This window comes from Athene noctua, chromosome 19, assembly GCF_965140245.1.
Source record: "Athene noctua chromosome 19, bAthNoc1.hap1.1, whole genome shotgun sequence".
NCBI classification, from domain to species: Eukaryota; Metazoa; Chordata; class Aves; order Strigiformes; family Strigidae; genus Athene; species Athene noctua.
In genome coordinates, this window is record NC_134055.1 from 10,892,547 (window position 1) to 10,913,468 (window position 20,922).

Below are 20,922 nucleotides of genomic sequence, written 5' to 3' on the forward strand. Positions count from 1 at the left end.
CAGGGGAATTGTGAGCAGCAGTGTTCAATTTATAGTATTATCTCACATTTTCATTTCTAAACCCCATTAAAGCCCTAACAGTTTTCCTGGAAACAGCCGTTAAAGTTCTCACTTGATTATTTTTTACCTCCATAGATGCTTTTTCTCTCAAACATGTGGTGCTAGCCATGGTGAGAAATTTGGAACAGATTAAAATATCTGTGTATTAGCATTTTTTTACAGTAACTGTGTCTGTAATCTGTGCTATGGACATTTCCAGAAATTGTGTTGCCGCACTGCGGAGTTTTAGAAAACTCTGCTGAGATTAAATGTTTACAAAGAAATATTTTTAATCTTTGGTGAAAGTGGTGGATTATTTTGTTTATGTGGTAATATTGCTGATGATAAATTAACAATATGGGGAGGACTTAAGAATTCCATCTTCTGAACTTTGGATTTCAGAGATGACAAATCTGGGTTCTGCCTCATTCATAGATTTGGCAAACTGAATTTATCTAAAGAGCGTGAACTCTGTCTTTTGAAATTTTCCTGCACTGAATACCTTTAAAATAAAGAAAAATGCTCTTCATATAGCCTTCATTAGCATGCAGTGTGCCATGACAGATTTATGAACGATGTCTCACTGCTGGAGTACCCTGGTGCTTTATACCATTTGGTAAATAGCATGATGATGTGCTGGGTATTCAGGTTTCATTCTCGGTCCCATTCATTATCTTGCTATGTGAGTCCAAACAGACTATTTCACTCCTTTGTCTCAGTTTACCTCTGTATGAAAAGCTGGTACCATCTCCTACTGCTGTTGTGAAATGTAATTAAGTTAATGATTGAAAATACTGTTTAAGTACAAGCTGCAGCTGTTATTTGCTATTTGAAGAGTGTAAGGAAAAAAATCCCGCTTGGTCCACTTCTGTTTGGAGTTTATTTTTGGTTTCTGCCTTTTTCCATTCTTTTTTTGTCTCCTCCTGTAGCAAGAAAGTCAGGAGAATGTGACATTCGGTGAGTGACACCAGAGCTGGTTGAGGCAGGGAGGGGCTGAAGCCTTCAAGCATAACTAGTGATGCTGGAGATCATTAACACTGCTATTTATAACTGTAAAAACTGGGTTTCAAGGGGAAACATCTAGGCTTAGCGTGGCTAATTATACAGCTGTTAACTAATCTAACAGTGATCCTAATTCCACCAAACCTTCGTACTGACATTTTATGGCACTGTGTGAAGCAAGCTAATACAGCACAGAGCCTGTCAGGTGGAGCCAGGCTCTGCTTCCCAGCTCTGCTTCCCAGCTCTGCTGGCTGCCCGTCGTCCCCTGCAAATACAGGATGAGTGGTGAGGGACAGCTAACACCTCCTGCTGCAAACTGTGTCCATCTTAAGTACAGCCTCTTCAGAAAAGATAAGGGCACCTGGACTGGAGATTTTCAGGAAATCTTCAATTACTACTGAAGTCAAAATGACAGAGCAGGGGTTACCAGAAGATTTGACAGCTGCAGAATCCTCAGAATGACTCTAGATACACATACAATGTTTGCATTATTAATTTAATGTCTTTGCACTTTGGTGGTGTTCTCTATAGAAGTATCGCCTCAAGGATCTATCTGCATAAATTTAATGGTGAGATCAAGGTTTTTTTTTAATCTAAAGGCATAAAATTAGAAAGCAATCTCACAGAAAAAGTCTGATCAGTAAAAGGATCAAATGGATTAATCAGAAATGTGTTGATACACTTTCCTGTCGTCTTCCCTGCTCCTTTGTTGAGTCCCTTCTGTATTTTTTAAAGTTTGAAATCACTGAAGTGTGACCTATTTTCCTGTTTATATTGTCTGTTTGCATTTCGCACTGTTTCCAGGTAGGAGATGCTTCAATGGAAGACGAGGGGTTGTCCCTCGGGCACCACTGCCTCCTTGCTCCTCTGAGAGGCTCATGAGTAGGCAACCGGGAGCTTAGAGGCCCCGAGTGTGTAGAATTATTGTCAGAGAGCTGGTTGTGTACACATTGACCTTATTATAACATTTATAGCTTCAAGGCAAACGCAGAGTAGCAAAGCCTCCAGCAGTCAGGTTTCCATTTGGGACTAGGAACAGGGGAGTTCGCTTTCTGCACTTTCTGGTTTTACTGTTGTTAGATTTCATGTGTTAGTGATAATCTTTAGCTTCTCTTTTCTCCAGTATTATTTGATCCTCACTAAGGACAAGAGGAGGTGGCCCGATGGGAGGGAAAAATAGTTTGGGCCAGGGCATGGCATATGTGTGAAAAGCTTTTCATGTTTGCTTGCTCGAGTGCATGAGTCTGGAGAAAATTGCCTTGCTGAGTGTTCTAAAAATGTCTTATATTTTGGAGGTACAGATATTTTTTTTTTACTTTTTAAAAAGAAAATTAATTATATGAAGCACTTGTCATCTCCCCATCTTTGATCGTTTTGCTGTTTTTTTTACATTGGTTTCCATTCATTCCGCAGGGATTCATTGTCTTCAGTCCATCTGCCAACTGATCTGCGATCACTGCCCAACAACAGTAATCATTTTTCCTCCCTTCTTTCCCCTCACTCTCCATCTCAGCCTCCAGAGCTTCCACAAATCAAAGGAAATCTATAGTTCATTTTTAAATTCAGTGCTTATTAAGTAAAAGGGATGGTTTAATGTCATTATGGAGGGCATCCTTTAATACTGCAAAGCAGCAGCTGTTGTTAACCTTCTTTGTTCCCAGAGCCCCTGGTTGCTTGCAGGCTGCTGGGCAAACAGAATAGCTGTTAGCTACGTCTTGACTTCTTCACTTGGAGAAAGCAGAAGCCATCCTTAAGAAGCATAAAGGATTTAAGTAGCCGTGCATGTTATTCAGTATTTTGGGAATAAATGCAGACTGTCTTGCTAGATGTCAGGACATTGATCCAAATTTGGGTCTGTTTGTTATATTATGGAATGGAGCTACTACTCAACAACTGCTGTGTTTAGCTGCAGTGTGTCTGCAGATGAGGTGAGCAACAGTCTGCCTGTGTCAGAATGGTGAATGCTGTCTCTCATTTCCCTGATTCCTGGTGTGTATGGTTAGAGGAGACGACCAGAGGATGTGGAAGGAAGAGGAGAAAGTATCTTGCACCCGTATTCTGTCAGATCACACAGGGAAAAGAGAGAGTGTGTGCTTTTACTTTCTTTTCCTAGTACTGGCAAAATACACGTGATACCCTCTTTGCTGGAGTAGGGTTTTTGCAAGCCATTATACGCTGTGTGCAGCTGTTTGGGTTTTTAGATACCTGGCTTTGCTCCCTTGTGTATGTGTTCATAAGATCTAGAAACAATGTATTTGACTAGTTTACCTTTTTTTAGCCTGCAACATTTCCTTCATCCCCTTAGGTACTTCTTCACCTATAGTCTTGTGTTTCCATAAGCACGCAGTGAGACATAATCCTGCTTTGTGAACTCTGCGTCTTGACTGTTTTCACGTGTTCCCTATCATAGCCTTCCTCATCAGCAGGTGTCATTGCAACTTCATGACTATGCTTCTGTTCCCTGATTGTTTGAGCCCAAATCCACAATCATTTCGAGGCAGCCATCCAAATCTTCTAGGGAATATGTTACGCTTTTCCCCGAGGAAAAGTACTCACAAGAAAATGTGAATGGCACAGATTTCGCACAATGCAGAGCTGCAGCAAATAAATCCCCATGCCCTGTTCTGGTCCATTGGGAGCCATGGCTCAAGCTGCTGGAGGGGATGTGTATGTTAACTGACTATCCTAATGCAAACAGGAGCCTGAGAGATCATCCTCCTGTTCTTCCTGTAGGGCATGCTGAGCTAACACAACTGATACATCTGGCCTCCTCCTGCTTTTCTAGACCGAGTATCTTCTTTAGGAGATCCAGCTGCTTGTACTGGAAACAGCAGCCTTGTGCCTTCATCTGCTCCCCATGTGTGACAGCGGGGAGTGCAAGGACCAGAAACCAGGCACTGAGCACACTGGGTCCTAAAGGTGCTTATTCCCTTTCGCTGTAAATGGAAACCAAAAATTGTGATTCACCAGCTGTTTGTAGAGACCATTTAGACAATGTGAAAACTGTGATTGAAGATCCATTAATTTGAAAGCCTGTATGTGTATTCTGGTTTTTCATTCTGCAGCTGCGTCCTGGGATGTCAGGGGGAGTAACCTGTGCCAGGTTAATAGGAGTCTCCTGCTGACTGAAATGATGTTTTGCTTTGCCCTAGAGTTGCTATGTGAGCATGTCAGAGCACGGTGCAAACATTAATAGTCAAAGCAGTCAGACGGTTGAATAAAACTGAATAAAAGCAGAGTCTGAAAAGCTGGGTAAACTTAGACTTGACCATGATAAACGAGTTTGTTGAATCCTGTTCTGTTTTCTACTAGAGCAGCTTTGCTCAACCTAAGGTCTCTAAGATAACAAAGGGGCTCCACAAAGAAACTGGTTGAAAAAAAAATTTAAACACCCACTTCCCTGAGCACTCAAGACACATTCCTGAAGAAGTGTAGCTATGTGTCTTTGCTTGATGCCAGAGCCTATTTAAAGTATACCAAATTATAACACTAAGGTTGCTGTTTTGTAAAACAATTTGGTTCTGATAAAAAGAACCAATAGGTGCTCCAGTAGCAGCCTTTTCTTTTCAGCTGGGGATGAAAAAGGGATTGGGATTTTATTTTATTTTTCCCCCTTCCAAAACAGCTTGGTTCTTCAGTGGGGAAAAAAGGTGAAAAAGCATTGACCTAGATAATCTCTGTTATCTGTCTAAAACTCAGCGGTATATAATTGTATAAAAATGAGAGATAAGGGTATCAGAAAAGGCTTTTGTTTTCATTAATTTAGCTTTAAAGTTAGTGTCCAGTAATTCACCTTGCTGCTTTTTTAAATTCAGCTGCAGCACAACAATCCTGCTGGATAACGTGTAAAAGGACTTGGTGCTTCTTTCCAAATTTAAAGGGAGCTGTAATTCAATAATTTTCATACTAGACTTCACCACAGATAACTGGTAGAACTCATTTTACTTCTTGGCTGGTTTAATACAATATGTGCTGTGGATCAACTATGTAGGCATGCCCCAAATATGTTGCCCCTAACAAAGAGCCTGATTATCAAAACCCAATTACTTTATGAATTTGTACAAAGTTGCGTGTCATGCAGCCCGAGCTTACACATACTGCAGTTTCTCTTTCTTGTCTTTTTCCTTGGAAAATGTGACCAGTGAGTGGTAATACTGTTGAATGCTGCTTTTATTAGCAGCAGCTTATGTGGAGATGTTACCCTGTCACTTTGGGTCATCTCTCCCATGTGTTTGCAACAGTGTTGAAGCCAGTGAATAAAAACATTCAGGGGGGAAACAAGAGTCATTTGTAAGGAGCTATTTGCCTGCCTGCTTTTTAAGGCTGGGTGGCTCAAGAAGACTCTAATGCCAGTAGCGATGTTGAAACACATCAGTCTTTTTTCTGACTTCCTTTTTTTCTGGGTCTAAATGTGCTCTGTTATGGAAAAAGAATAGACAACAAAGCTTGCTGCTGCATTGACTGTCCTGGGTAGGAGCTAGGATCTACTAAGGTGTTGGTTTTTTGTTTTTTTTTTATACCCATCAGAAAATAGTGCCCGAGAATAAAAACTATAACTGAAGGTTGGTATTTGCTTTGCTACAGTAAAAAAGTAGTTTAGTTCCTTGACACAGGGTTTGTGAAGGTGTGGAAGAGTACAGTCTGAAGGACTGCAGCTTTGAAGGCTCTTACACTTGCAGAAATAGCATGTAAGAGAAGCAAAGCTCAAAGGGTATTTTAAAAGTTGTACTTATTGTAGGGTCTAGCTTATTCAAAAACCCAATTCTGCTATCTCCCAAAGCCATTCACAAATCAACCTAGATGTTGCTGAATTTCAGCAATGGGGAGAATTTAGGAAATTCTGGAGGTTAGCAGCAAGTCCAGCAGTGTGGCTTACCAAGGATGGGAAAAACTGTGTTTCCATTTCTTACACTGAGAGATATTTGAGTCTAGCACTGAGCAGCTTGGGGTTTGCTTAGTAGCTTATTATTTGTGTACTGTACTTTTCATCTTGTCTAAATGGTGTTGAGGAGATGGTGTGGTGCTCTTTGGGAGACCAGAACCAGGAGAGAAGATGCTGTTTGTCCCACTCTCCTGTCTGTGAGGATGTGTTGGCAGGGGGGGTATGACCTCAGTGTTGGAGACCCAGGTAAATTAATTTCTCTCTGCAGGGGCTTGCAAACCAGTTTTTCCAAGAAATGTTGCCTGGATATCCCCTTAGTCAGGAGTGATCTCAATCTTCGCTGTCAATGCTGTTTAAATTTCAATGAAGAGCTGAACGTGAGCTGGAGCAGGGGAGTAGGTGTTGGGTCTGCCTGGCTGTCACACAGCGGGTTGTGTATCAGGGGGAAAAGTCCTGCCTACAGCCCCTGTTACCTGGCAACATGGAGGGTGGAATTGGGATCAATAGAGAAGTACTTGAACCTACAAACACTTGGTTGTCCTCGGCATAGCTCTGATGTGTAATACAGAGCTCAGCTGCAGTGTGACAGCTGCCAGGGAAAACAGGCTCATAACCCTCTGCGGGGTGCCATGGGTATCCCTGGGTGATGGCATCCCGTGGGGCCCTGCACCACTGATGACATTTGGAGGGGACCCCCGGGGTGAAATGAAACCTCATGAGCTACAGTTGAGAGCCAAAACAAGATGTCATAGTGGTGTGGGGGGGTGGGCAGCGACTTACCGACTCCAGTCCAAACAGCTGACTTCGTGCCTGTCCATGCTCTCCCGGTTAACTCGCAGCAAATGGGACAAAGTCCCCTTTTAACCGGTGTCAGTGGTGGTTGATGTTGGCTTTCTCAAATGTATGTCTCTCGAGTCGTTACTTAATTCTCTTTCTGTTCTACAGCAGGGACCTCCTGGCAGTTTGGTGTCAAGCTGTGCCCTGTATCTCAGTGGTGTATTCTACATTGGCATAGAGATGGATCCTGATCTAATATATTATTCAGTACCCTGAGGTTTAGAGATTAGTCAGGTTATGCAAAAACAATTTTTTTTTTTTTTTTTTTTTTTTTTTTTTTTTTAACACAGGCTTATTTGCATATTAACTTTCCTGTGCATTACTGATTTGGTGCTGGTGAACTCCATCCTGTTGCTAGGAGGGATAAGCTATGAAACAGTAAAGAATTATTCAAAATGCCTGCAGATGCAGGAAGTTAATACTGCTCTGGTTTGTATTTGGACAGCTGTCATGTAATTTAAAAAGACTAGGCGCTCTGGAAACTCTAGAAGCTTTTCCTTCAAGAAAACTCTAGGTGGGCTTTCTTACAAACTGAATTTTAAAGCCTGAATGATACCTCTAGTTTCAAATGGCAAAACCCTCCGTCACAATGGGAATTGCAGAGCTCCTATGGGATCTACACCTGGAAGGGTGCTTTTAGCAGATCTTTCCCTGGAGTAGAAATCCACTGGAGAAACTCCATTATCTTAAAAAGAAGTTGGAATAGGAGTAATTGAGTCGGTGTGTAGAGGAAATGCATTTCCTTTCCAGACAAACTGACTTTATCTAGAAGCTTTCTTCCGTCTTCCTCATTTAATATGAAAATGCTTCACTGCTTTGTAAGTATTGGTTACATTTGGTGCACAGCAAATTTTGCCTTTAAAGGGATTCTTTTAGTCCGTTGTCACCTAATTCCTTTAGAACATGTTTGTGTAAGAAGGACACGCTGTTTTTAGAAACTTAATGTAGATATCAGTATGCTGGGAGATGAGGTTCTCGAACAGAAGGATGTACCAGCAAATTTACTCCACAGTGTAAATGAGGCATTTGTGTGTGATGTATCCGAGGAGTACCAAGAGCAAAAGCACTACCCTAGGCAGGGTGGAGAATTTGTCCACCCGGTGCCTCTTTAACCCTCCAGCCCCCTTAAACATGTTTTTGCACATATACAGCTGTTGGCATCCTACAGAAATTGCAAGATTCTGGTGCTCAAGATTATAAGAGTCCTTTGGGATTTTTTTTTTTTTTTAAATTTGGATTCTCTTTGTTAATAGATTTTGAATTTTTACTATGCTCTCAGACCATGTTTTAAACTTTTCTGCCGGGAGAGCTGAAGCATGCTTTCCGTTGAGATGAGAACAAGCATTCTTGTGTGCTCACTGACTCCAGGAGCCTTCCTGAAGAAAAACACTAAATATTTTCAGGTTTCAGAAAAGAGCAGGAATTATAATCTTGGGAACTGTCTGCTTATATAGTATTCATGCATGAGCTACTTACCATAGTGATACATCATTTTATTGTCCATGCATGTGCTGTGGTATAACATCTCTGATGTGTCATCTTATTTATTGGTGGTATATCTCTAAAACGTATTTTTATAAATAGGGCACTATAGGTGGTATGTACATAAATGTGTTTGGTCTGTAACAGGTAACTTCCAAATGCATGAGTGTGTATGTAAGAACAAAGAGGCTCAGAAAATGCATTTTGCGGTTTGGTCTATCCCATCCTTTCCCTCCTCCCTCCCCTGCAGTTGTATAAGTACTTTTGATGGCAGCTGCTGGATTAGACCCAGAAGCTTAAAAGATTAAAGAAAGCACTAAAAGCAGCTAGGAGGAAGTGAAGGATCCGTTTGTCTGAAGGTTTGTGTTTTCGTACTGGTGGTTGAGAAGAAAATTGCAAACAGGCTCTGCCCTGCAGCGGGGGACTCGCAGACATCTGGCGGTGCAGGGTGGGTGTCTGGGCCAGCCATGCTCCCGGGGGCCGGTGGGTGCCGGAGCGAAACCTCAGCCTGTGCCTTGGGACTCACCCTGTCACGTCCAGGGTGCTGAGGGTGACAGGGTCGGGCCCCGTCCTCTTCCCTCCTTGCTGCTGTAGCGCACCAGCTCCTTTAGTGCTCTGCAGCATAGACGTGGAAAGCCTCAGCTGTTTGTAGTTTATTAAGGACTGAGGTGAAACGCTGAAATGGAAGCACAGTGAATGGCTCAGGGAGCTACAGATTTGGCATTTTCACCTTGTAGTAAACTCTGCTGCCTGTGCTGTCTGTTAAGCTGTACGAGGAACATTATTTTTAATGAATGTGCTTGTCCAGGTGGTTCCAGTCAAGGACAGGTAGAGCTGAACAGGACACAGCATCTTTCGCCAAAGTCAGGCTGAAGTCTGATTCCTTGCCCCTGTCTCCCTTTTCCCCCATCCATGCTCCTTAGCCCCAAACCTAAAAGCAGCTGTTTCAAGACCTGATTTTTTTTTTTTTTTTTTTTTTTTAACATGGTCTTTTGCTATGTAAAACATCTGCTGCTTTCTGGCTGATCTCTAAACATTACTGATGGTGTGTATACTCAAACCAGGGAGCTTGAACAATGTGAGCCAGTCTTGCCTTTTGTCATTGTAAACAAGTGAGTCTGTGCTGAAAAAAGTATCTGATGTGGATGCAAAACAAGACCCCTACACCCCAACGGCACTGATAGGGTAGAAAGAGTGCTGCTGAGCACGTTAGGATTATTAACATTAATCTAATCTTTCCGTTTGTCAAACAGATTTTTGAGTACATGGAGACAGCTTACTCAGTTCTTAAGACAGTGCTCCCAGATCAGCTTGTAGTTTGTTCTGTAATACCATGTGGATTTGCTGGGATTTTCAAGTAAATACATTATGTATATGGCTTACAGATTGCTTAGACTGTCTGCATCAATAATTAAAATGAGGGAGGGGACTATTCTGCAGAGTCTCCCCCTTTCTTTTCCTCATTCTTTTTACATGTCTATTTTTATCTTTCCTCTCTTAGCATCAGGAAGATAAACCTGTAGCAAGGAAGAGTGTGTCAAAGACAGAGCTGAACGTTTTTCCAGCAGAGATGGAAACTTGTGGCACATGACTGCAGTGCCAGCTCTCAGCATCAGCCTGACCTTTGCCATTCTCTTTGCAGATGCTTTGATTCAGACTTGTCAAGAGCTGCCAACCTGTTCTCTTTGCTGTTACAACAAGAACACCTTTTCTACTGAGACACAGGACAAAAAATGTTGCTTTTGAATCTTGTGGAGAACATGTGCTGTGCTGTTTAGTTGCCCAAAGTAGAGGGAAATAGTTTGGTTTGATTTGGTATTGCTGTGGTGAGTGTAACATTGCCTAGGTTTTGGCCTTTGTTGTTGTGAGTTTTTTATTGGTACTTTGTTAGATCAAGAGTTTCAATATAAGTTAATACTTAAATTTCAAGTATATCAAGAATAACTAATTTCTGTTTTATACCTCCATGCTCACCTATCTTGGAAAAGTATCCAGTGTATTGGAGCTGACAGTTCAGAATGCACAGTGCCATCCAGACACAGACTCTGTTAGTGCAATTTTCTGATGTGGCATTTTTAGTGTCCTGACTATGTTGAACTGAAGTAGGAAGTCATGTCCAGCTAATTATAAGACTGACTCTTTCGTGTCTCTGAAATTTGCACATCCAGTCACTCACATCTCTTCCTTGAAGTTCAAAATGATAGCCAGTCCTTTCTGGACAGGGTATAATGTGTCAAGGTCACACACAGTCAGCTTCTGTGCTGGGTGCAAAGTACATCAAGACTGTACGGAGCCTGAGATTTGAATGCTGTTATAAAACGGGTACTTGAGCTGGGAGAGTGGCAGACCTTTCCACGCTGACATTACTGCCTAAGAACAAGCAAGAGTTACTTGCCTGTGTTTACATCCCAGCTTGGTTTAAACTTTACAGCATGTCCGAAGAAACAGAGAAGCTGCCCAGGAGGGGCTGATCTGATGAAATGGCTGGATGTCCTTGCTCAGCTTAGCGTATGTGCACAGCAGTCCCAGCTTTGGGCTGAGCTAATTTCCCGGTCTGTGTGTGAGGTACAACATACAGCGCTTGCTGTCGTTGTGCATTGTGGGACTGATGAAGCTTTTACTGTGGAGATTTTCATACTGTAGCTGGGAGCATGAGCATTTGAGCAACTTCAAAATGCACACACTGTGTGCTGGTACAGAATAAGTAAGACCAGTTTCAATTTTGTCACTACAGATAAAAAATTCCCATGGTATGCTGTGCTTGGTGTGAAGATGGTTTGGTACATACACCAATACCTGATGCCTTCCATGTGTTGGGAATGCTGGTGGAAGGTGTTACAGAGGTAGAGCAAACTAAAACTTTTCCAACGTTATTTTTTTTTTTCCACATCTGGCTGAAGAACAAGGATGCAGTTCAGTGTCAATAGCCTCTGTAATCTTCAACTGCTTTTTGAGATGGCTCATTAGGATGATTTCTTGGCTGGAAACTTTGGAATTGGCCTGAGATCACCAAGTCATGGGCTGAGAAATAATAACAACTATCTTATCTCATTACTGACCTGGACTGTGCTCTGCCCAGCAGCCTGGAGAGGAACTGCTGGCACGCAGCATTGCTGGCTGCAGTTAAGTGTAGCACACGGTGCATAATCTCAGGTACTGTTGTCTTGCACTGCCTACATCACTCTCTTTCCAGTTTGTTTACTTGTTTTAAGGCTCTTTATTTTGTACTATACCTATGAAAGTTTAGTTCTGATCGTGGAATTGCCTGTGAAGATCTGATGCCATCAACAGCTTCATTTGTCCAGGTTACAGTTTAGGACCTTAGGAGCCAAGTACCCGTGTTGCATCGCTCGGTGTTGCTCTCCCTTTTCATGCAGAGGGGCAGTTTTGTGCATTCTTTATATATAAAGACAGCAGTTAGGTGCTCTGTGGAAATCACCAATGCTCTAAGAAAGGTTTAAGCCTTGATTAACTTCTCCAAATATACCTGAGCTTACAGTGGACACTATAAAAGCAAGCCAGAACCTGCTATATGCTAGTATAACTGCTTATTTGCAAGAATTTTGCAGTCTAAGAAATGCTGCAGGTTCTGGTACTACAGCTCCTCAATGCACAAAGCTGTTCATTTTTCTGTTTTTTGTTTTGGTGGTGTTTTTGTTTTTGGTTTTTTTTGGAACGCTCCCTATTGTGATATTTCTTAATTCTTCTCAATTGCTTAAAAAAGCTGAGAGCTTTTAGGCAGGTATTCATAAACACTGAGAAAGCAGAATGCCTTATTTGCTACTTTAAACTCACTAAAGTCCAGAGTAATTTTAGTAGGGGTACAGTTACTCTGGATAAAGTAAGGACAGTGTTGCTCTCCATGTTCAGTGCCTAGCATTGTGCAGTCCTGCTTGTGGAATATAAACTCTGGATGCTGATGTAATACAGATGTTAATCAGAATTTACAGTAGTTGAATTGAGCTTGGGATTTAGCTGAAGGGACTGAAACCGAGCATTAATCAAAAGCCACAATTACTGAGACACACTTTCTGCATTAAACTAATGTAGAAGATGCATTACATCCCTAACATTTCAACATAATGTAAGTCCTGCCATGAGAACATGGTAACAGTAGTCATTAGCCTTTACCTTTGACTGTCTGAGTAAGGGGAAGGGTTGTATAGATGTTAGTCTGCTCTCAGAAAGAGGACTTGGAGGGGGGGGAAGCTGGCTCCTCTTAATAAACTAGTGTAATTACAGATCTGTTTAAGTGGAGGCATATGATACGTATGTTTGTGACAATTTTCCAGAGGGATGGTTCGGCTAGTGCTAAATAACCAGGCTCATTTTCCCATAATGCAAATGTTACTCACAAACTATTACCATAATTGATGCACCGAGCCACTGTAGAGTAAATAATGTGTTGTATGTGGGAAGCAAACTGGAAGTCAATGAATATTAAAGAACAAAATCTCATTTTTAAAGGGAAACTTCACACGAATTAGAATTACTTTGAAAATCAAATGGCAATGCAAGTTCAAATCGACAGGTTGGTTTTTAGGTATGTATACATGCACATGCATAAACACTTGCACTTACGGGCTGCAGTCTCCAGTCTGGCTCAGCTGGGGTGTTCTTTCTGCTTGTGAGTACAAAGCATCCTCAGACCTGATCAAAGCGTGGTGTATGGGAACCTTTGGGTGCCATCCAGTGTGCTGGGGGTTCCCAGAGAAGTGGGTTATGAACACACTATGAACACATCTCTTGGTAGTCAAAGAAGTAAGGACCTGTCAGAGTGTTTTCTGTTGAGTGAAGGGGAGCTGGGGCTGGTGACACCATGTTTGGGGAGATACTGGTTGTTTCTTTGTCTCCGCCTTCCTGCGCTGTGCTGGGATGCTCCTGTGTAACGCAGGACAAATTCCAAAAATGCAAAAAACACGGCAGGGATCGTATTAGATTTCTAATTGTGATGCTTGCGACGGCAGAGTGTGAGTGGAGTGCCTGGAGGCTGCTGTGGCTGAGATCTGTGACCCCCTCGTGTGCTGCGTGCGTGGACCTCACAGTGTAGGGAGGACAAGGCTTTACAGTTACTCCTTCCGTAGTCCTTGATCACTGTCCCTGTGCGCAGCCTTGGGCCTCCTAAGTGTTAAGTAGGTTACAGCACTTACTGCAGAGGTGTAAATTACCCTGTATCCATTGCTGAATGCTATTGGCACTGCAGGCTTATCTATGCTGGTATGGATTTTTAGAGTAAAACATTTTGCTGAACGGGGCTTGATTTAACTGTGGGCATTAGTGCCCTGCTGTCTCTTCCCTTTTTATGTTCAAAGGGAACTTGTGTTAGTGCTTAAATGTATATATGTACTTTGCATGGAAAGGTTGTATTTTTTCAGGCATTGCTTTACTTTTTCTCCCCTTGGATATATTGCTCCCTCATCCCTGTTCCATGCGTAAATGAGGGAGATCTATACAGACAAGTATATAATGTACTGCGGAGGTGTATTCCAGTAGGATGAAATGATGGAGTGTCACAGAAATCACTGCTTTCTGCATTTGAGAATAGTGTCATTTCAAACGCTTTTGAGTACTGGTGTGTTCTCAGAAGTGAACTTTTCTCCAGGTAATAAAATCCTGGTCAGATGCCACTGTAGGTCTAGAAACCAGAAATCCAGGGAACAAAATGCAGAAGCATTTCATAGGATTACAAAAGCATCATTTGATCTTTTAAACCATTCTGTCCAGATGGCAATTATTGTTATATTTTTAAATTACAGATTATAGCACTGCACCTTCTTTTTCAGAGAGATTAAGATGACATTTTAAGCAACCCTTTGCCTCCCATTGCTGAAGATACTCGCACATGACTTGCTGGCACAGTTACATATATATCATATAACGACAGTAGCTTTCCTTATTGTAACCTGATATAACTCAATGTGGCAGAAGTAACATATTGTGAGCCATCATGAGCCTAGCTCTTGTGTGCCAGGCTTATGGGCTGTCCTTCTTCCGTCTCAGTCTGTCTCATGCAGATTGTAAACCACTAGCAAATGTCTGTTTCTTGTCCTCTGTGGACTGTATCAAGGTGTCTTTGAATCTTTCAGGCTTCTGTGGTTGTGCCTCCTAGCCATAATTTCACCTAGAAAGCTGAGCGCATGCCTGAGCTGCATTATAACTCACTGTAACTCATTACAAATTGGCACTTAGCTGGGGGAGATAGAGTACTTCAAACTACTTTTCTCAAATTAATCTGTACTCTTTCTTTTTGAACCAGGTAGCCTTACTTATGAGGCTATCCTAGTCCCAGGGAAAAGCAGACTGGGTAAAGGTTACTTGCATCTCTGTCAAAAAAAAGTCTTTCCATAAAGTGTGGCTCTGCCTGCTTTGGGGTGGCATTGGTCTCCTGGACTGCTTCGTCCTGCATCTCCTGTCTGAAATGGTGCCAGTCCCGGGAACTTTGATATACTGGACATGGGATGCAGCTCATTCTGTGCCTGCTCTAAGTGGATATTAAAGCATAAGAGCTCTCGGATACTGTCAGCCCACATTGGGTTCAAACCGGTGACCTAGGGAGTTTCTTTTTAAAATGTGCACAGAAGTAGGAATTGACAGCAGCATGTTTATGATGAGATTTTTCAGCAGCACTCAAGATGAAAGAGCAGATGGTGTTGATGGGAGAGCAGGGTTATAAGGTACAAGATGGGATTGTTATCATGTTAATAACAAGACAGCAAATCCCACAGTGCTTTCTATTAGCCTGAAGGATGATAGTTCCCTGTTGGCCTTCATATGAATCAGAAATGTCCGGTAGTGTGGGCCTTGGGAGGCTGCAGACACCTTGATAGTTCCTCGTGTTGGTTCTGAGATGTGGCCATCGATATATTTGGATTTAGTCATTCTGACCCTTTTCCTCACTACCTATGCCCTGGGAAGTCTTTTAGGGTGTAAAGGAGCTTGAAGACAGAGCTGATGTAATTCTGGGTTACTTCTCCAACAGAACCCCTGTTAATGGAATATGGGTGCTTTGAAGTGAATCTGGGATTTGCTAGTTTAAAGCTCGGGAAGTGCTGGCCATGGTGGCAGGCAGGCAGACAGAGCTTCAGCACTTGCACTGCATTTAAAGTAATCCATATTACTCTGCAGTTTTCTGAACTTGGGGAAAAACTTTCTCTTTTGGTCGGCACGTGGATCCCACAGTCTTTACTCTCAGCTTCAGATAACCTTCAAGGGATCTCTTTTGGCTGGTACATTAGCAGCCATTCTGAACTGTGAAAAACATTTCAAAATCCTTTGTATTTATTACTTACTCCAAATTGACTTCCCCCCCCCCCCCCTTACAGGCTAATTATAAAAATTCCTGTAAACATTTTCTGGAGATGGGATCTTCCTATTTATCTGAACTTTGTGCTTGTTGTTTATGTCCTCTTTTTTTTTTTTTTTCAACATCCCCACACTTCACATTGCTGGGAAGTGTGAAAGCTATTATGGTAATAGGGAGTGAGATGATCTTCTGCTCTCATAGTGCCGAGGAGATGGGAATGGATGTAATTCATCTTGGATGTAGTCTCTGCTGCAAATACATCATCTTGCTTCAGCCTCCCTGCACACAGATATACGTGCAGAGGTTCATTTTGCTTGGCCTAAGGGTCAGTGCTTGTTAGCTTGCTCTGGGATCAGCATAGCTTGGCTCAACCGTGTACCCTTGCACGTGGATTCTTCAGGGTGTTTATGCTGCGGCGTGTACAAGGTGAAATAGTGCCCAGCTTGCTCCTTCCCTCCCTCCCACATAACGCCAAGAAAATGTTAGTCTGACTTGACAACGAACCTGGAGTGAAAGAGAAGAGGAGGAGGTATACCCTGCTTTTAGGTGACTTGAAAATCCAATCTGTACTACTCGCTGTTTAGTTTGCTTGCATTAGTGTATGATTAGCCTTTTCATGGCGAATAATTGAAATGAACATGGATCGATATCTAAATATATGTTAGGGTGTATTAAAAGGCTTAGAACCAATGGTCTGTTAACAAGGAGGTTATTTCAGTTCCTTTGAATACTGTCTCACATTTGAAATGGTATATTAGAGTATGACAAAACCTGCTGAATAAATCAAAAGATGATTATTCTGGGAGAATTGCAAATATCCTATCAAAATATGGTTCCCTTTGTGGGGGCATATAAAATCAAGTCTGGATTTTGGCTGTACAAACTTAGAATATGAATAGTACATTATTTTATGTTATTGATGGGTGTTTGAAAGAGAAGATGTGGGATAACAGAGTTTTGGAGGTTAATGCTACAGCATGGTTAGGGATGAATTCCTATCCAAGGTATTGTTTGTCTGGCAGCGTGTCCCTAACAAGTAAAGATGAATTGGCAAACAGAAATGAAGCTGTTGTCTGATGCACCATATAGACAATAGCTCTATAAAATATGAGACTCAAAGAGATTTCAGACAAAGCGCTGACACTGTAGGTTTTGAAATAAATGGTGTGTTTTGCTTAACTGCAAAGATGAATACAGTGTAGAGATCTTAAGCTGTTGTACTTTGTGTAAATGTGCAAACCTAAACAGCTTTTACTATTACAAGAAATAACCAGGTTCTGCTGGTGCTGGCTGGAGGCTGTTTGTGGATGCTAATGTTGGGAGTTTCAATGATGTGACAAAAAAATGAGCAATCCTGTGGTATGATCGGCTCTTCCCTGCCTGGCTGGGGGATGTGATGGCTGGAAATTCTGCATCTCCATTCCCTGCGCTGCACTTGTCCTTTGATTACAAAAGGACAGCTCTCGAGGGATGTTGTTGTGCATTTTCCTGAGATAAAATAATAGCTCTGTGTTTTGTGACCCTGGAACTTTAGGTCCTGCCAGATGCTAATGAAGCAGTGGAAAACATCCAGGGCCTGGTAATTGCTTTGAGCCACAGCTGTTTGTGCTTGGTACACAGTGTCAAAGCTCGCTTCTTCGGTGGCTGCGCCCTGTGATATTGCCCCCAGGTCCCCTTGGGGACTCCGGGGTCAATGCAGCGAGCAAACTTCCTATAATTGGGTACAAGGGAGCGTGGTGTCCACGTGGACATGGGCAGCCTGAGGATGAGCCATACTCTCGACACCACGGATGGGGCTCCGGGTCGGTGTCTGCAGTAAATCCCAGGCAGTGCTAGCAGGCCATGCATCCCGCCACGGGGTTAGCAGCACCCCGGGCAGAGTGGCAGCCAGGGAGGAGGCGAGGCTCTTCCACTGACCTGGGCTCATTCAAACATAAAGCCGGATCTGTCCTATTTACTCATTTGCCCCTTCAAAAAACAGCTTTTAGGTGCAGAAGGTGCTAATAAAAACCAGAGTGTTCGTTTTCTTTGGATGTGTGTTCCCTGTAAGAGACCTTATCCACTGTCGTCTTTGCAAGACATGGTTTTTGATGTTTCCATAGACCTGCAAAAGGCTGAGTTGTGTTTTACCACCCTCTTAGCATAGGCTAATTCTCCCACAGAAATGTAGAGTTAAACGGAGTGTGAAGATCCTGTGGCACCAATGGAAGGTTGTTTCTGACAGCTCCAGCCGTGGATGTTAGTGGTTTGCACCAGCTCACTGAGTTGCGTTGAGGGGAGTGAGAAGGGACTCGCTCCGATGCCCTGACTGGGCAGGGGAGGGCAGGGATCTGTGGGCAGAGCGGGACTGAGCAGCCTCAGCTCCAGCAGGGTACGGGCTAGGGTAGATTCCCCCATGCAAAACCACTTAGGATGGTCAGAGCCATACAATCAGTTAAATGAGGTGACTGTTACTGGTCAGTATTGGTATTGGGATCCCTTTTATAAGTCTTAGTGTATGAGAAGTTCTAAAAACCTCTGTTTGCCAGACTCTCAAAGTTACAGCTTTCATGTGATGCACTGACACCATTATCAGTATTGGCAGTACTTTTTAGGTGAGTAATACTGACAAACTGGCTTTCAGGATCTGTCTCATCCACTATATATCTCTGTGCATACGTATACTAGGAGATGGTAAGTCAGTGGTACATGTATTTATTCCACCTCACTCTACCTATGAAAAAGATTCCTAGGCCTAGAAAAGGTGCAGAGAATAATGAAAAGCATCTGTGGAGACACGCATGGCTTCCCTACACAGAGAAATGTAATAGTCTGGGAGTCTCTAGTCTCCAAAAGGTGTGATGTAGGGGAGACAAGAAAAATCTGTAAAAACATAACTGATCTGAACAAGAAGCAAATTACTCTTTTCTTTTTTTTTTTTTTTTTTTTCAGGGTAGGATACTGTGAGACTCCCACTTAAATAACCAGACAGCTGGTTAGAAACAACCAAATGAGGTGATTTTCTCCTACTGCATATCGCAAAATTCTGAACCTTGTTCAGCATCTTATGGAAACACAAAAAGATTCAGCTACCTGCGTGACAAATTCAGGTCCATCTGTGTTATTGCATGTGTTACTGAGGACACATCTTTGGACTTGAGATTTCTTACATTGTCACTTTGTGCATCTTAAAGTGTTTGGATTTAGGATGCTGGGCCAGACAGCTCTGCTCCAGTACAGCACTTTCCGTACACAGCGGAAATACAGTAGGCTGATTATATTCATCCTGTAGTTTGCAACTTGATATTCACTTCTCTGTGGCATGATTGGAGCTGGGGGATTTGCAGTGAGCTGCAGCCAAATCAATGTGTCTCGTTAAACCGGAGACAGGGAATTGGGCAGGGTTTCTGCAGGGACAGAAGAACAAGTAGTCTGATAGGTGTCTTCCCAGGATTTTTTATACATAAGTTTCATATTGATAGGGGTGGTTATTTTGTTGTATGTTTTTTTTCGTTGGGGTTTTTTGTTTTGTTTTGTTTTAAAGGGTCTGTACAGATATTATGTTAAAACATTAGCCTGACAGCATCAAAGCTTAGAAAGTTGGGTATGGAGAGGGAGAGCTGAGAAGGGGGGAGCAGAAGAGAGCCTGACTCCTGATTACTTGCTCTGCTTACACGGTGGCATTACTGCAGCTGCAGAATTGGAAAGGCGATATTTGCTTTATGCTTAAGAGGCTTTATTGTTTCTAAACTATATATAGTTCTGTAATCTTTCTTTAGATGGGGGAGGGCAGGGTGGGACAGCCTCCAAAGCATCGCCACCCTGCTTGGTGGGAGAGCAAGGGGTTAACGCGGTGGTGTAGGGTTCTCCGAATGGGCAAGCTCATTGTCAGAATAATGTTTAGCCAGGTGTTAATCTGTGTCTGGAGGGAAGTGCTGGAATTCATTATTCATCCCACTGGGGGAGGTCATGGTCCTGGGAGGCTGCCAGCGCTGGAGCCAGCCTCCTGGCTTTACTGACATGTGCCATTTGTGATGAATGCAGCTGAAGTCCATTTGAGGAATTCTCTTGTCAGGCAGCCAAGCTGACAGCGAAACGCGGAGCTAAGGCATTCGGAGAGCTCTGTTGCAGCAAGAGAGACCGCGCTCAGCATTGGGGGGGGGCAAGAGGGGACAAACTGCAACTGCGAAAGGAAAGCATCGGGTTTTCTTTTATTTTTCTTTATTTTTTCTTTCTCCCACCCTTTGCTGCTGCTGAATACTGAGCTCCCCTTGGAAGATCGCTGGCTCTGAGGGAAGGAGAGCCGGCACGCTGCTTTTCATCAGCAGGATAGGTTTGGGGTTTTTTTGTTTTTTTTTAGCAAGGGCAAGAAGGTGAGACAATGATCAAGTCAAGTTGGTTCTACGTCAAGTTCAAGTATGCAGAGAAGGTAGGTTGGTATGTTCTGTCCTGCAGCCTTTTCCAAGGGATTGCTGAGTGGTTGCCCGCAGCCCCCTTCTCTTGACAGGCAGCTCCGGCCACCAGCGGAGCGAACGCTGCTGGGAAGTTTCGCTGGTGAATTTGTTTTCCTGTGGCTTGGTAGATAGCGCTGCGCCGAAAGCCGGTGCCACGCAGGGTATGGGCTTGAAATGTGACAGCAGGAACTTCAGCGTGGTGCAAGTGGAAGAGAAAAGCAAAGCTCAGATCTAATTCCTACAGTGCTGTGTCAGTTACAAAAAAACAAAAAACAAAAACCAACAACAACAAAAAAAAAACCCAAACAAAAAAAAGCAGTGGTAGAGATGTGTTTGTTTTTCTCATGTGGAGCTTAAAGGGGGGAATATTTCTTGTTCTGTAGATCTGGTTATGAGATGTGACCTGCTTCTGCAGGGAAGTCAGTTTGTTTCTTCTCCTTTAGTAACCAAGTAAGTATTTAATTTTCCATAATTATTACTGGAAGAAAGGAGTTTTATTGATCAAAAAGCAGTGAAATGTGTTCTAAGGCTGTTTGCTGGGGGGTTGACTGTGGAACTTGCTGCATTTCCTGTTGAACAGAACACGGTGCTTTCTGTTGGATTTTCCTTTTGCACTCATCTTCCACTTTATCTTGCATGTCCCTTGGTACCCAGATGCTTGGGGGAAACCAGAGGGATGGGGATGGGGAGAGGATGGACCGAGATTCAGCGGGGACCTGCTTGACAGTGATGCGTTTTCACTGAATATCTCCTTGGAGGGTTTCCTGCCCCGGGTTAAAGACTGATCTTGTTGCCAATAATGCTGAGACCCAGTCAGAGTATTTGGATGTAGCTTTGTTGTTTTCTTCTGTTTTCAGTCCAGCAAAATGAGGAAAGAGCAAGACAACTTCTTTTGGTGAAAATACTAAGCAGCCTCGCTATCTGTTCCTTAATCATCCTCCAGC

The 20,922-nt window shown here is 42.8% G+C and overlaps 1 protein-coding gene across 8 annotated transcripts in view; it reads left to right on the forward strand.

Moving 5' to 3' along the window:
* AUTS2 (activator of transcription and developmental regulator AUTS2) overlaps positions 1–20,922 on the forward strand; it is a 788,413-nt gene that overhangs the window by 239,018 nt on the left and 528,473 nt on the right. The window contains exon 1 of one of the 8 annotated variants that reach the window (XM_074923171.1): positions 19,590–19,953. The exons of the other annotated variants lie outside the window; for them this stretch is intronic. Within the exon in view, the coding sequence (XP_074779272.1) occupies positions 19,906–19,953 (48 nt within the window). The 5' untranslated portion in view covers positions 19,590–19,905. Of the gene's footprint in view, positions 1–19,589; positions 19,954–20,922 lie in introns of those variants that run through there. 8 annotated transcript variants of the gene reach the window in all.